Source organism: Hipposideros armiger, unplaced genomic scaffold (genome assembly GCF_001890085.2).
Source record: "Hipposideros armiger isolate ML-2016 unplaced genomic scaffold, ASM189008v1 scaffold_541, whole genome shotgun sequence".
Taxonomy (NCBI): Eukaryota; Metazoa; Chordata; class Mammalia; order Chiroptera; family Hipposideridae; genus Hipposideros; species Hipposideros armiger.
In genome coordinates this window covers 584,770-600,091 of record NW_017731891.1, presented here as the reverse complement: position 1 = coordinate 600,091, position 15,322 = coordinate 584,770, and the positions used below count along the sequence as shown (strand labels likewise).

The 15,322-nt window shown below is 36.2% G+C and overlaps 1 protein-coding gene across 1 annotated transcript in view; it reads right to left on the bottom strand.

Annotated features, from left to right (window-relative positions):
- The window catches only part of WDFY2 (WD repeat and FYVE domain containing 2), a 182,287-nt gene that overhangs the window by 43,269 nt on the left and 123,696 nt on the right, over positions 1-15,322 (bottom strand). Inside the window, exons 4-5 of the mRNA XM_019668888.1 lie at positions 11,890-11,944; positions 3,096-3,246 (exon numbers count right to left, since the gene is read on the bottom strand). Coding sequence (XP_019524433.1) covers positions 3,096-3,246; positions 11,890-11,944 — 206 coding nt within the window. The remainder of the gene's footprint in view (positions 1-3,095; positions 3,247-11,889; positions 11,945-15,322) is intronic.

Here is a 15,322-nt window from a genome sequence, read left to right as displayed (position 1 = left end):
TATTGAAAATATCTCCAACATGAATAGAATCTGAAAATGAAGAGTACCTGAATTATTCCTGTGGAAGTATGAAAAATGTGATCAAAATATGGTCAAATGACAAGACTGAAAGGTGAGGCTAGATAACGTATTCACAAATTTACAGATTAGGAAGTGAAGTGGGGAAGGAAACAGTATTTCCTAACACCAACCTGCCACGGGGCCTCTAAAAAATACCTCTGGCTCTGCTGTATCTAGCTGTGCAGAGGAGAGGGCTAGCTAAAAGATTATAATACCCAAATGCTAATACTGGTTCTGCCAGGGAACAGTCATGTGACCTTGAGAAAGTCACTGAAGCTATCTGATCTTCTCTGAGCATTGGTTTATACACTGTGAAAATTGAGAATTAGGTCTTTGTTTTTACTTCACCTTACTGTTTTGATGGCAAACAAAGTAACATTATGTAGAAGCACTATGTAAACTCCCAGGGACTGCAAAGCAAGTTCTTCTTTTTCCTCTCCTTCTCTGCATTATTATTATTGATGGTGGTGGTATTATAGGTCGCTTAATATTTGAAGCTTCAGCTATTTAGGCAAAGCAACCAAAAATTTTGAGATTATTCAGGAATTGGTAATTCGATTTGTAAACTGGTCAGTCTGTCTTCCTTTATTTCTCGACTTCAATTTTGGTTATTTTCATTGCATAATTACTCTCCACTCAGAGGCCTGAAAGAAGAGAAAAAACGCTGAATTCACTGTGATTTATTCTGTCACTTGTTGGCTTGGATGAATGACTGTTAGAGGTGGAGATGGGCGAGAATTAGCTCATCGTAAGAGAAGTCGCTTATCTACACCACAAGTGTCCATAATGAAGAGAAATAGGGGTAATGATATTGTTCTGAACATTTTATGTTGTTGCAGATCTGCTTTTTCCTTCCCTTACTACTAAAAACAAAACAACCACAAAAAAATGTTGAAGGTGGCAGATAGAAGAGAAAAAGAGAGAGGTGAGGGTGGAGGGTTCCCATGAGAAAATGTGTTTACAAACTGGATTTTAATGTGAACTCCAACACTGTAGGGGTTGCCTGTTGCACCAGGCAGCTTCCAAAGAAAAACCTCCAACCTTGGGAAAGTCACATGATTCTGGGCTGAGACTGGCAAAAGCAGCACTGTTCTGTCATCCGTGTGCAGCGCTGGAAAATTACCATGAACAATATGCTACCAGGAGCTAAAGCTGGCACTGTGGCTCCAAAATTGGAGCTAGACAGGCAGAGCTGGTGGAGATGGGGGAATCTTCTGGAAGGGCCTGTCTGTAGTATTACAGCTCCCCTACACCTTAATAGCAAAGCTAGACTGGATGGATGGTCATGGACACTGGGAAATGAAGCCACAGGTTTTCGCACATACACAAAGGCTTCTGATAACCAATTACATGATTTTTTTATGCTTGGTAAACCACGTGGTATGGCCAAAGAAAACAGTCAGAAAATGAGGATGACTTTTGGAGATGCCTGAAGAGATGCAAAGACTATCACAGTCAAGACAAGTTTAATTCTGTATATTTATGTTTTAGTTTTCATTTTCAGATAGTTTAAAAAGTAAACATTTTAAGGGCAAGATGTGTATTTTTCCTATACTCCTTGGCTTGGTTAAGTGATACAGAAGATATTACTAGGCTGGGCGAATGATATAGCGCTGGCATATTAAGAACACGTTATATTTATTGGTGCCACTGGTTCTATCTGTTCTCAAAGGGGTAATGTAGAATGATGGGGAAAAACCAGCAGTTCAAGCAGAAGACGTGGGTTCTGGAGGTGATTTTCCTGCATACCGGATGGGTGGCCACACATAAGGCCCGTGGGCCCTTTCTGTGCTTCAGCTGACTCATCTGTAAAATGAGGAGTTGGATTGGATGATCTCTAAGGGCCCTTCAAGCTCTAACACCATAAGAAATAATGTATTGTCAAGAGAGTTCATGTATTTCAATTCAAGCACTTGGCTTGTCTGAACTGGCTTTTAGAAAGTAAGCTCTGGAGTTTCTTTGAACAGGTGGTACCACCCTCTCAAAGATAAGTTGGTCCTGCTCTCAGTCCATTCCTTATCGCCCTCACTTCTGGTCTTCCTGGTAATTTGTCACTTTTACAACCTTCTAGGAAGCATTCTTAGTTTCTTCATCTTGCCCTTCCAATGAGGAAAATAAGTGACATTAGCCAACACACACACACAAATACAGCTACTGCCACATGTCTGCAAGAAAAAGCAAAGTACTTTTTCAGACTGTTGAGAATCACTGCATTGGTGTTTTATAAATGAGATGAAAAGTTTAAAGCAAGTCTTACTACTTCTTCTTTCTTTGGCTGACAAGTGATCTGTTTCTACCTATTTCTTCATTTGCCAGGAGGAGAAGAGAGTTCTGTGCTTTTTAAATGAAGAAACTCCTTACGATGGTAGCACCATCCACAGGGACTCCATACTTGTCAAGCCTATGCTTGCTGGAGCCCAGTAGGGATTACTCTGCATAGCAGGTGTTTACCCTGAACGTGAGTCCTGGAGACTTGGGAGATAAGAATTAATATCATCTACATATCCTGGAAAAGTCTTGTACCTGGAACAAAGCCTGTAGCATTACTGTGTAGATACCAATTAACCTACTCTAGTCCTAGTATGGTAGCCTCTCAAATATTTTTAAAATAAATTGGAATCCTATGGTGTTTCTGCCAGGCACCAGTGGGAGTCTTCATAACCTGAATATTTATGTGTAAATTACTTCTGTACAAAAAGAAAAGACTGTATTTCAGTGGTGGTTTTCTATCCATGTTCCACAATCCCTTCAGACTGCTGAGGCTCACAGTCTGGGCTGTGTCCTATCTAGATATCAGATTTTGGGTCATAGACCACAACCTGCTCAGCAGGATCTGTTATTTTAGGTGAAAAAACCTCACTTTACTCCTCCTACATGAGGATTTGTACATTAGGAAAGTCTACAAACATCTTAATCAGCAGAGCAAGTCAGCAAATAAAACAAAAAACTTTTAAGGTGCACATACCCAAATTTTCATGAAAGAAAGAAGTCAACAGCTAAGTGCCCACCAAGGAATTTTGTCCAGCAAAGGATACTGCAGGCCTGAGGCCACAGCACTGGTGCGATAACCTCCTAGGCGTTGCCCACTCTCAGAGCAGTGCCAGGCAAATTGCTTGTCCTGTCCCGTGCTCAGCACCCACTCCAGCTCCAGGACAAACAGGATCATCGTCACTCTGCTCTGATGCGCTGAAAACCAAGAGACAAAGAAAACAACCCATAAAGTATCCTAAAGGAGGCTGGTAAAGCATGGTCCACAGAGATGCGTGGTTCTCTTCTCCCCGCCCCAATACAAGAAAACACAGGCTAAAACAGGGTTTCTCATCAGAGGCTGGGGTGTGCCACTATAAAGGGACAAATCTGCTCTCTTTCTTTCCTGTCTACACCTACCCCAAAATTACTACCATAGAGGGCTTCCATTATCAAAAGGGTCTGCGCCACGACTCTTGGTCATGTTAGAGCTGTTGCACTATAGAATGCCAGATTCAGTGTGACTACAAAACACATTAGGAACAATGTTCTTATAACGTCACTGGGGTCAGTTTATATAAGTAAAAAGAAGTAAAGATGATTACTGGTCTCCTTTTGGTGAAGTCTGGCTTATAAGCCTACAACAAAGTTCTATTAATTTTCTGTAAGATATCAAATGCTTGGAAAGGAGGACAGAATTAGTCCCAAATGCTAAATAAAAGAGACTGAAATATCCTTTATGTCAAAGTACACATATATGCGGTAATGAGAGCAAATTTCCCAGGGTTGCTCATACACAAGGGCAAAGCCATCATAGAATTATTGCATTACACAATTTCAGAATTAGAAGAAACTATTCATGTCATCTAGCCCATCTCCTTACTTTACATATGGGCCAACTGAGGCACAATCAAGTTGAGTGGTTTGGTCAAGTCACTTGGCTTCTCAATTACCAAATAAAATCAGTAAAATATTTGCTTTCTTCTTATTATGGAATTCCAGAGGGTGAGGCAGAGGTGGTCTGTGGCCAATGAACAGAGTTGACTGTAATAAACAAAGACTGACGTACTAGAACCTGGACCTCACTGGTCCAGTCTGGTGGGTGAGAGTGGACTGATCACCAGCGTGATGCAGTGACACAGAAGTCAGCAGTGTCTCATTCTGATGATGACAACAGTTAGATAGTAAGGATGGATCAATGCAGCTCTATCGGCAATAACAATATTACCTGCCCATTTTTGAGTGCCAAGTACTTAACCATATTATCTCAGTTACTGTAATGACCTTGCAAAAGTGGGTGGTTTCCTCCTTTTCTAGATACAACATGGTCTTGGCAAGATGGCCCTTTGAGATTGGCTACCAAAAAACACAGTTAGAACCAGAGTGAATACCTACCTGACAGTCATTTCAACAAATGGCTGGTGTTTTAAAATCTGGTATTTGAAGCATGGAGAATCTAAAGGGATACAGAAAGGGTATAGAAGCAATAATACTATGACTTCTCTACAGTAAATATTTGCCTTTCAGAGTATCAGCCACCACCAAGATCAAAACATCTTTAACTAAAAGATGTGACTTCTTGGAGAAACTCATGAAGATCTTGTTATGTCTGTGTCATCAGTTGTCCAATTCACATTTCACCACGTGGGGATAAAAACAAATTCTCTAATGGGTCCAAGTCTACTCAAGTCTATTTTAGGGAGAAAGTAGGCCCCGGAACTTTGCCCCCTTTTCTCACGAAGGGGCCTTTGGTCTTCTATATATCACTTTCTAAGTCCACGGGGATGACAGTAGCCCAGAAGATAAGGGGGAGGGTAGCCCTTCGAGCTGTGCCAGAGGAGGATCATGTGCCAGAGGAGGGCACAAAGGCTTAAAAATGTTAACTGACTTGTTCAAAGCTACACAGTCAAAAAGTGATGAAGCTAGAATTAAATCCCTATTGTCTCTGACAAAATTGGTTCTCTTTCTCTGTATCAGGCTGCCTATGACTATTGAAAAAAACAAATAACAAATCCCAAAATTCAAACACATCCTCTAAAGTGGCAGATTAAAAACAAACAAACAAACAAAAAACCAACCTGTTAAAGAGCCATACCTGTCACTAAGCTTCAGAAACCTGGGCTGGAAGCCTGGCTATACTCTTGATTAGAAATGGTGAAAGAGGATATGCTTGCCTTGATCCTGATCTTGGGGGAAAGCATCTAGTTTCTCGCAATTAAGTATGACTTTAGCTATAGTTTTTTTGTAAATGTTTATTAAGTTGAGGAAGTTCACCTCTAGTCGTAGTTTGCTGAGAGTTTTTATCATGAATGGGTGTCAGATTTTATCCAATGCTTTTTCTGCATCGATTGATACAATCATATGGTTTTTCTTTTTGATGTAATAGATTATACTCATTTTCAAATGTTGAACCAGCTTTGCATATCTGGAATAAATCCCACTTGATCATGGTATATAATTCTTTTTATACATTGTTGAATTGACTAGTACTTTTTTTGAAGATTTTACATCTAAGTTCATGAGAGATACTGGTCTGTAGTTTTCTTGTCATGTCTTTGGTTTTAGTACCACTGATTGATTTTTTTTTAAATGTTTACTGAGATATAATTCACATAATATAAAATTCACCACTTAAACCATTCAATAATGTAACTCAGTGGTTTTTAGTATATTCACAATGCTGTGCAATCATCATGGAAAATGTTCTATTTCCAGAACATTTCCCTCACCCCCAAAATAAACCCGTATTCCCAATTCCCCCTTCCCTGGGCAACTGCTAATTTACTTTCTGTTTCTATGGATTCCTCTAGTCTTGACACTTCACATTAATGTAATCATACAACATGTGGTCTTTTGTGTCTAGTTTCTTTGTATTAGCATGTTTTCAAGGTTCATCAATTATAGTATGTATCAATACTTCACTCCTTTTTTCATAGCCAAATTATAATTCATTGTATCTATATACCACATATATCCATTTATCATTCATACACTGATAAACATTTAGGATGTTTTCACATTTTGACTATTATGAAAATGTTGCTATGTATATTTGTGTAGAAGTTTTTGTGTGAATACAGGCTTTCAATTCTCTTGCGTATATAACCATTGGGTTGTTGGAAAAGTCATGACGTATTTTTTCTATGTTTTTCATTGCAAAAATGGGTCAAGACTTTTCCAACAACCCAATAGAAGTATAAATACTGTGTCACAGGTAACTCTATGTTTAACTCTTTCAGGAACTGACAAATAGTTTGCCAAAGCGGCTGTAACATTTTACATTCCCAACAGCAGTGTATAAGGATGTTTCTCTATATCTTTGTCAACATGTTTTTTCAGAGGAATTAATATTTTTTTCATTTAAATTTATTGGAGTGACAATGGTTAGTAAAATTACATAGGTTTCAAGTATACAATTCTGTAATACATCATCTAAGAGGAATTAATATTTACTGAACCACTGAACTATGTTTCAGTACTGTACTAAGCAATTTACATATATAATCTCTTTATTATTATGGTAAAATAAACAAAATATAAAATTTACCATTTTAACCATTTTTAAGTATACAATGCCATGGCATTAAATACACTTACATTATTGTATAACCATCACCACCATCGAATCTCCAGAACTTTTTCATATTCTCAAATAAAACTTTATACCCATTAAGCACTAACTCCCCATTTCCCCCTCCCACCAGCCCCTGAAAACTACCATTTTACTTCCCGCCTTTACGAGTTTGACTACTTTAGGTACCTCATATAAAGTGATATCATACAGTACTTGTCTTTTTATGACTGGCTTATTTTACTTAGCATACTGTCTTCAAGGTTCATCCATGTTGTAGTATATGAGAGAATTTCCTTTTTTTTTAAGGTTGAATAATATTCCATTATATGTATATAACACATTTTCTTCCACATTTTGGATATTGTGAATAATGTTGCTATGAACATGGGTATAAAAATATCTGTTTGAGTCCCTACTTTCATTTCTTTTGAGTATAAAATTGGGATAAACTTCAGTTGGTCGTGACGTATACTATCCTTTCTATATATTGCCAAATTTGATTTGCTAAAATTTTGGTTTCATTTCTTGCATCTATTTTCATGGGGGATGTTGGCCTGTAGATTTCTTTCTTTATACTGTCTTTGTCTAGTTTTAGTATCAGATTATGCTGACTTCATAAAATGAGTTGAGAAATCTCTTATTTCTTCAATTTCTCAGTTTGTATTGCGTTTGTATTCTTTCTTCCTTGAATATTTGGCAAAATTCATTCACAGTGAAGCCACCTGGTCCTGGAGTTTTCATTGTGAGAAGGTTTTAATCATAAAGTGAATTTCTTTAATAGGTATAGGGCTATTAGAGTTATCTGTTTCTTCTTCAGTGACCTTTTGCAGTTTGTATTATTTCAAAGATTTGTTCATTTCATTTAAGTTGTCAAATTTATTAGCATAAAGTTGTTCATAATATTCCTTATTTTCCTTCAAATATCCCTAGATCTATAATAATATCACTTCCTCATTTCTGATATTGGTAATTTGCTCTCCACCCCACCCCTCTCTTTCTCTCTCTCTCTCTCTGGCTGGCTAGAGATTTATCACTTTTATTGATCTTCTCAAAAAACCCCCACAACTTTTGGTGCCATTGATTTTTCTCTGTTTTGTTTTTGATTTCATGAACTTCTGCTCTGATCTCTCTTCTCTTTTGATTAAGCTTAGGTTTCCTTTTTATTCTTTCTGTCTTCATGTAGAAGCTGAGGTCACTGCTTTGAGACCTTCTTCTCTTCTAACATGGGTGTTTAGTGGTGTAAATTTCCCTTATGTACTGCTTTAACAGTATCCCATGAATTGTGATATATTGTTTTCATGTTCACTGAGTTCATAATATTATCTGATTTCTCTGTTGATATTTTTCTATGACCCATGGATTGTTCAGGTGTGGGTTATTTAGCTTCCTAGTATTTGGGGATTTTCCAGAGATCTATTATTGATTCCTACTTTAATTAATTATATTTTGATCACAGAACATATGTTACATAACTTGAATTCTTTTAAAGAGATTTAAATAATAAGAAAAAAATCTTATAAAGCTGACCCTTGAACAAAACATGTTTGAACTGAGTAAGTCCACTTATATGCAGACTTTTCCCAATAAATACAGTTGTTCCTCTGTATCTATGAGTTTTACATATGTGGATTCAACAAACCGCTGATCAAAACCAGTATTCTGATCTGTGAACTGTATTCATTGTTCTGTGGCATTTTATATATGGACTTGAGAATCTGTGGATTTCGGTATCATTGGGTGGGTCCTGGAACCAATACCCCCATGGATACTGAGGGCCAAGTGCAGCTCTTGTAATTAAATTCTCATTATGTTTGTTGCACTTTCTTCATTCTTTTGTGCAGATCCATATTTTCCTTTGATATCAATCACTTCCGTTCTTCCTTCCTGAAAATTTTCCTTTAACATTTCTTTTAGTGCAGGTCTATGGATGACAAATTCTTTCAGTTTTTGCATGTCTGGAAAAAATTTTATTTCACCTCTATTTTTGAAAGGCATTTTCGTAGGGTATAGAATTCTATGCTAGTAGTTTTGTTTTTTCAGTACTTTAAAGATGTTTCACTGACATCAAATCTATCTACCATTTCATTAATTTACTCTATGTCTAATCAACCCACTGATTTTTTTGTATCTAAAAGTTCTAATTGATTCTTTTAAAAATTTACCTGTTTTTTAAATAGGCTTTTTTACTTTCTTCTGGTTATATACCTTCTCTGATTTTAAAAAAATCTTTTAAAAGATGCAATGGTCCCTTTCAGATTGTTGATCATTATTCAAGATTCTTGGCACAATTTGTATGTTAAATTTTTAACTTGGAGCCTCCAGCACCACAAGATTGGTTTAAATTTGTACTGCAAATCCAACATTTTTTTTTCATTGACATATAACATTGTATTAATTTAAGATGTACAACATAATGATTTGGTATAGGTATATATTGTGAAATGACTACCACAGTAAGTTTAGTTAACATCTATCACCTTACATAATTATAACTTTTTTTTTCTCATGATAAGAACTTTTAAGATCAAGTTTTTAGTTGGGATTTTGATTTATCATGGGAGACTTTTCCCTTTTATCCAGATTTGAGATGAATAAATATCCCTGTGGTCTTCTGAGTCAATAAGTGGAGGGTTTAGTTATTCTTTTTTTTCAAGGAGTTATATCCTTTTATGGATTTCAACTTTGCAATTTCCCATCTTCCTCAGGCCCTAGGCCTCATCTCAGGTCCCTCACTGCAGATTCATGCAAAAGCTTCCAGCCTTTAGTGGCTCCTTTTATCTCCTCAGGACCTCTGCAATGTCAGGTCATATGACTATCACTTTGAGCTTTGTGTTTTTTCTTTGCTTCCCCCACATGGGGATCTTTCTTTTGTTTCTCCCATGAGCTTAGCATTGCATTAAAAAGAGTAACAAAAACAACAACAAAAAGTGTCATTTTACCATTCTATAGGTGTTTATGGTGAAAAGGTTTCTTCAGTCATCTAGTTATCATTTTTTTTATAAACCCCTTATAGACAAAATGGAAACAAATGAGCTATATTTTGATCTAGTTAGGTGTATATTAAAGTGGTTGGATATAAGAAATCCAAAGAATAATGGCACATGAAGAGTGGTTTCTAGAGATATGCTCATCATTTGTGCATTTGTGAGGACACTCATTTTTGACAAAGACTTAGGGATGATATATTTTAAGATCATACACTTAACAAAAACACAAAATTAAGTGGGAATTAATATATTTAATAACTACTAGGATTTCAAAATATCTTGATAAGCTAAGATGATCTGACTAAATAAAAAAAGATTATGAATAACAGAGTATGTGGTCAAGCATTTAAGCTAAAAACAAACTAACAAACAAAACCAAAAACCAAGAAACAGCTTCAAAAGTACAGGAGATGCAGCTGAATAACAACTCAAGCAAGAACTGTTGAGGGGGCTGAGCTGACTGCTCCACATGAGCCCACAGTGTAAAGTGCTGCCACCCTTGATATTAGAAGAACAGTGCCCAGGAGAGGAAGGAAATGCGATTTTGTACTTAACCACATTACATGTGTGTATTACTTACCTAATGTTGTGTAACAAATTACCCCAAAACTTAGTGGCTTAAAACAGTAAACATTTGTTATCTCAGAATTCCTGTGGATCAGAAATCTTGGTGCTGTTTAGCTTCGTGCTTCTGCTGAAAGGTCTCTCACAGGATAAAATCAAGGTGTGGGATGGAGCTGTGGTCTCATCTGAGAGCCAGACAGAGGGAGGATCTGCTTCTAAGCCCTCTCACCCAGTTGCTGACATCGGCTGCTGAACTGAGGGCTTCAGTTGCTTACTGACTGTTGACAAGGCTTCTCTCAGTTCTTTACCACATGGGCAGCTTACAACATGGCAGTGGGCTTCCATCAGAACAAGCAAGAGAGCAGGAGAGTGCAAGCAAGACAGAAGCCCTAGACTTTTTGTAATCTAATCTCAAAAGTTATATCAACTGCTTGCCATATTTTAGGTCCAGCCTACATTCAAGGGGAGGGATGTGAATACCACAAGGCAAGGATCGCTATGAGCCCTATTAGAGGCTGCCTACCACAATGTCACGTTTTTAAATGGCCCCAATAGTACAACATGATATCCCAAGAATTGTGACCCAGACAATTAAAAAAAATATTTTTAAACAACCAAAAACTCTGGTCATATGAGGGAGAAGATAAAATGCTTAGGCTAGAAAAGAGAAGGAAACAAAGGAGGAGAGGAATGGACAGGGGTGGGAATTTTCATGGCTGTTTTAAAATCACTAAAAAGCTGTCATGAGTAAGAGAATGTGTACTTAGCTCCAACAGGCTGACGAAAGACCAACAGGAGAACTTTCTAGCACTTATCACGTAACATTTTAATGGTCTGTTTACCTGTCTGTATCTTCCACATGATTATAAACTACCTATAGGCAGATGCTATACACGTCTTGTTCATTATTATTATAATCCTCAGTTATTGGAACAATAACTGGTATTCAATAAATATAAGTACAAGTATAAATACCTGATAAGTGATATGTGAAAATGTTAAAGAGTAAACCTACAGGGAAATGAATTTTTCTTCAAAACCTAAAAATAAAGAACTTAATACTTAGCATTTTCCCAAGTCAGGATGGGTTGCTATGTCTCTGCAAGTCTTAGAGGAGACGCTGGATGACCATGAAGGATAAATGAGGTCAAGAGGTTTAGATGAAATGACCTCTAACTGTTAAAAGGTCCACCTCTAATGTTTTGATCCCATGACATTGTTGGTCTCGATAAAGAAATCCTTAACAATAATTACTCTTGATCCATTCAATGAAAATAGCCTATGGTACACTGTCAAGGCTGAAGGTACAATATAAGCCATAATGCTCTGCCTTACACAATACAAACACTCTGTGCCTTCTAAAACATTTACCCAAAAATGAAATGAGCCCGTGTACGGCAGCTCACTCCTAACGCTGGCCCCACTCTCCACGCCTGCTGCACTGTTTCGAGGCAGTGCAGCATAGCAGGAAGCCAAAGGACAAAGACTGTGGGCTCTGCAGTCATGCTGACCTGGTCTGGCTCTGCAACTTTACCAGCAACAGAACCACAGACAAGTCACCTAACCTGTTGGGGCCTCAGCAACTTCCTTCTAAAACCAGGATAATATTCACCTCAAAGAGTTGCTCTGTTTTGTTCCCTGACTATTGTGTAAAGTAAGGCCCCTCTTTGTGGCAGTGGAAGCCATTAAGAAACATTTCAAAGTCTAGGTAAATGAAAACACTGCTCTCATTCCTACCTTGATAGTTTTTCACAGGAGTCATCTTGTTATAATCTTCTGATAAAATAAATTCCTATAAAAGAGAAGAAATATATTAAGTATAATAAAAAGAAATTCTTTAAGTGAATAATTATTTTGGTAAAATCAGATTGTATAATGCAAACATCATCACAGAATTATATTTAACATTAGTATTTTGCCAATCAATTCAGCATATTTATCTCTTTAAAAGTGATAATCATAACTGTGATCCAACGCAATTATCATAATTTTTATCTTATAACTCTTAAGTTGATTTCTTTTTTTTAACTATTCATGAAAAGAAAACTGGAGCAAGTTCTGACACTGATAAATTTTGAAGATAAACTTGATTCAAATTACTTTTCTTTCAATGGTGCCATAGCTGAAAATTTGCAAGGCTCTGGTCAGTCAGTGGCCAAATAGATGGAAATTGGCTACGAGAGAAATAAACAAAATTTTAAAGATTTTATTTCTAACATTGGTAACTGTTTCCCATATTGCAAGCTTCTCAAGGCTGCATCTTATTCATTCCTATATCCCCAGGACACCTGGCACAGTGCCTTGGCATAGTAGGTAATCAATAAATATTGATTAAATGAATATGTGTGAAAGGCATCTCCCAATCTGATAAGTCTGGCTGTCGAATTTATTCAAAATCAGTTTCTATATGACACACTATAGATACTTTTTGTGGAGACACATAAAAGGTGAGTGAGTGTGCTTCATCGATGTCATTCGCCTCATTTCATTTCATCATGTATCATCTCATATCATCACAAGGGTGAGTACAGTACAATAAGCTATTTTGAGAGACAGAGGGAGATCACATAACTTTTATTACACTACACTGTTATAATTGTTCTATTTTATTATTGTTGTTGTTAATCTCCTACTGTGCCTAATTTATAAATTACATTTTATCATAGGTATGTATAGGAAAAATCATAGTATACACAAGGTTCAGTACTATCTGTGGTTTCAGGCATCCACTGGGGGTCTTGGAACGTATTCCCCAAGATAAGGGGCGATTACTGCATTATAAAAATACATTATTTATATATTGATTTCCTCTTTACACTAGGAATTATTTAGAAAAAATTCTCAATTTATAAGCAGTTATATTATGGCTATCTTTTTGCTGCTAAGTTTTATTTTATTGGCTTATATTCAGAAAATATTTTTACTTTTTAAATTTAGTAAGATTTTCTTCATGGTCAAGATATTAATGTATTTGAATGTTCTGTAGATATGAGAAAAATGTATTTCATCCAATATTCTAGATCTATTTGTATATCTACGTAATGAAACTTGATGATAGTTTTCAAATATTATATATTTTTACTGATTTGTATATTTGAATTTTAAATTCAGAAAGATATACTAAAAAAGGGCTTTTTTTTGGTGTTTATTATTCTGATTATAAAGCAATATGCTTACTGTAGATAAATAAAACCTATGGAACCATATCAAGAAGGAAATTTAAATTGTCTATAACTCTACCAAATAGTGATTATTCCTCTTAATATTTTGATTATTTTGCCTTTGAGTCATTTCCCTTGTATACATTAAAACACATTAAATTGGAATAGTACTACTGATGCTGTTTTGTAGTTCTCATTTTTAACTTAACATTATCACATGAACATTCTTTGAAAACATAAGTTTAGTGGATACGTAATATTCCATTGGACAGCTATGTAAGATTTTATCTAATTAGTCCATGAACATTACATTTTTAAGACACCAGTTCTTATTATTATAAAAACAATGAAACTATCCTTATAATTTTGTGGTTTTCATGATTATTTTCTTTAAATGGTTTTCTAGAAATGGAATTATTGATATAAAAGATACTAATACTTCTAAAGTCCTGGTTGCATATTACCAGTAATTTTTCTAAATAGTTTGTGCCAATTTATGTCCTCTCTATCAATGTATAAAAAAAGCCTATTTTATTAAATTCTAGCCAACATGAATATTCTAAAATTGCTACTACTTAGATAAAAATAGAACTAAAAATGTTTTTAACACTCTAACATGTTTATTAGCCATTAGCATTTCCTCTTTTGTGAATTTTCTGCTACCTAAAGGATTTTTGGTGTCTTTGTTATCTATTTGTATACTCTTGTTGTAGGCTGAGAATGTTATCCTTTCTCTGTCATATTTTGAGCAACTATTTGTTGTTTTCACTTAATTGTATTTTAAGTAGCTTTTTTTAATATCAGGAAGTTTTCAATTTTATGTAATCAAATATATTTTCTTTTGTAGTTATCATTGTTTTAAGCTTACATATTCTTCCAGAGATTGTTTATAAATGTCCCCTCTATTTACTTCTAGTTTTTTGCTTTTCTTTTATTTTGTACATTTAAAGCTGATTAAAGCACCTGAAATTTATTTTAGTATAAGACATGAAATGAAGGTTAAAATTGATCTTTTTCTTAAACGCAAACCAACTGCTTCAGACCATTTATTAAATAACATTTCCCATCTGTGACTTACTTGCGATGTCTCCTTTACCATATTTTATGTTCTTAAATATAATTGGGTCTCTTTGGGAATTAGATCTAACTCTGCTCTGTTGATCTGATATTCTATTCTTGAGTTAAAACAAAAATGGTTTAATCACTGTAGATATAAAACATGTGTTAACATAGAAGCTATGTGTCTCCTAATTTTCCTTCTTAAAAAAATGTAGCCAGGGTCAAGATGGCAGAGTAAGTAAACGCTGTGCTTGCCTCCTCTCACAAACACATTAAAATTACAACTAAACTATAGAACAACCATCATCGAGAATCACCTGAAGTCTAGCTGAACAGAAGTCCTACAACTAAGAACATATAGAAGGAGCCACCTCGAGACTGGTAGGAGGGGCAGAGACACAGAACAGGCAGATCCCATGCCTGTGTGTGGTGGTTAAAAATTGAGAGGGATACCTCAGTTGTGGATGTCCACCCTGAGGAGAAAGGGGTCCCAGCCAGACTCCCCAGCCCAGGGTTCCAGTGCTGGGATGAGAAGGCCCCACAACTTCAGGCTGTGAAAACCAGCAGAGATTGTGGCTGAGTGAGATGGAGGGCACATGAAGTTCCAGGCATTCCTCTTAAAGGGCCCACGCACAGACTCACTTGCTGACAGACTCACTCGCTCTGAGCCAGTGCACTCGGGCAGCAGCTCAGAAGTCTCCAGGGACATACAGGGAGGAGCTGAATAGTCTGGCTTCAGAGTGAGGGCTGGAGGGGCAGCTTTCTCCCAGACAAGTGCTGGCAGAATCTATTCTTTCTTTTCTTTTCTTTTTTTCCTCCTTGTTTTGTAAAAGGGGTCAAATATATAGTGATGGAAAGAGAACTGACTGGGTGGTGAACACACAATGTGATATATAGATGATGTATTACATAATTGTACACTTGAAACCTATGTAACTTTACTAACCATT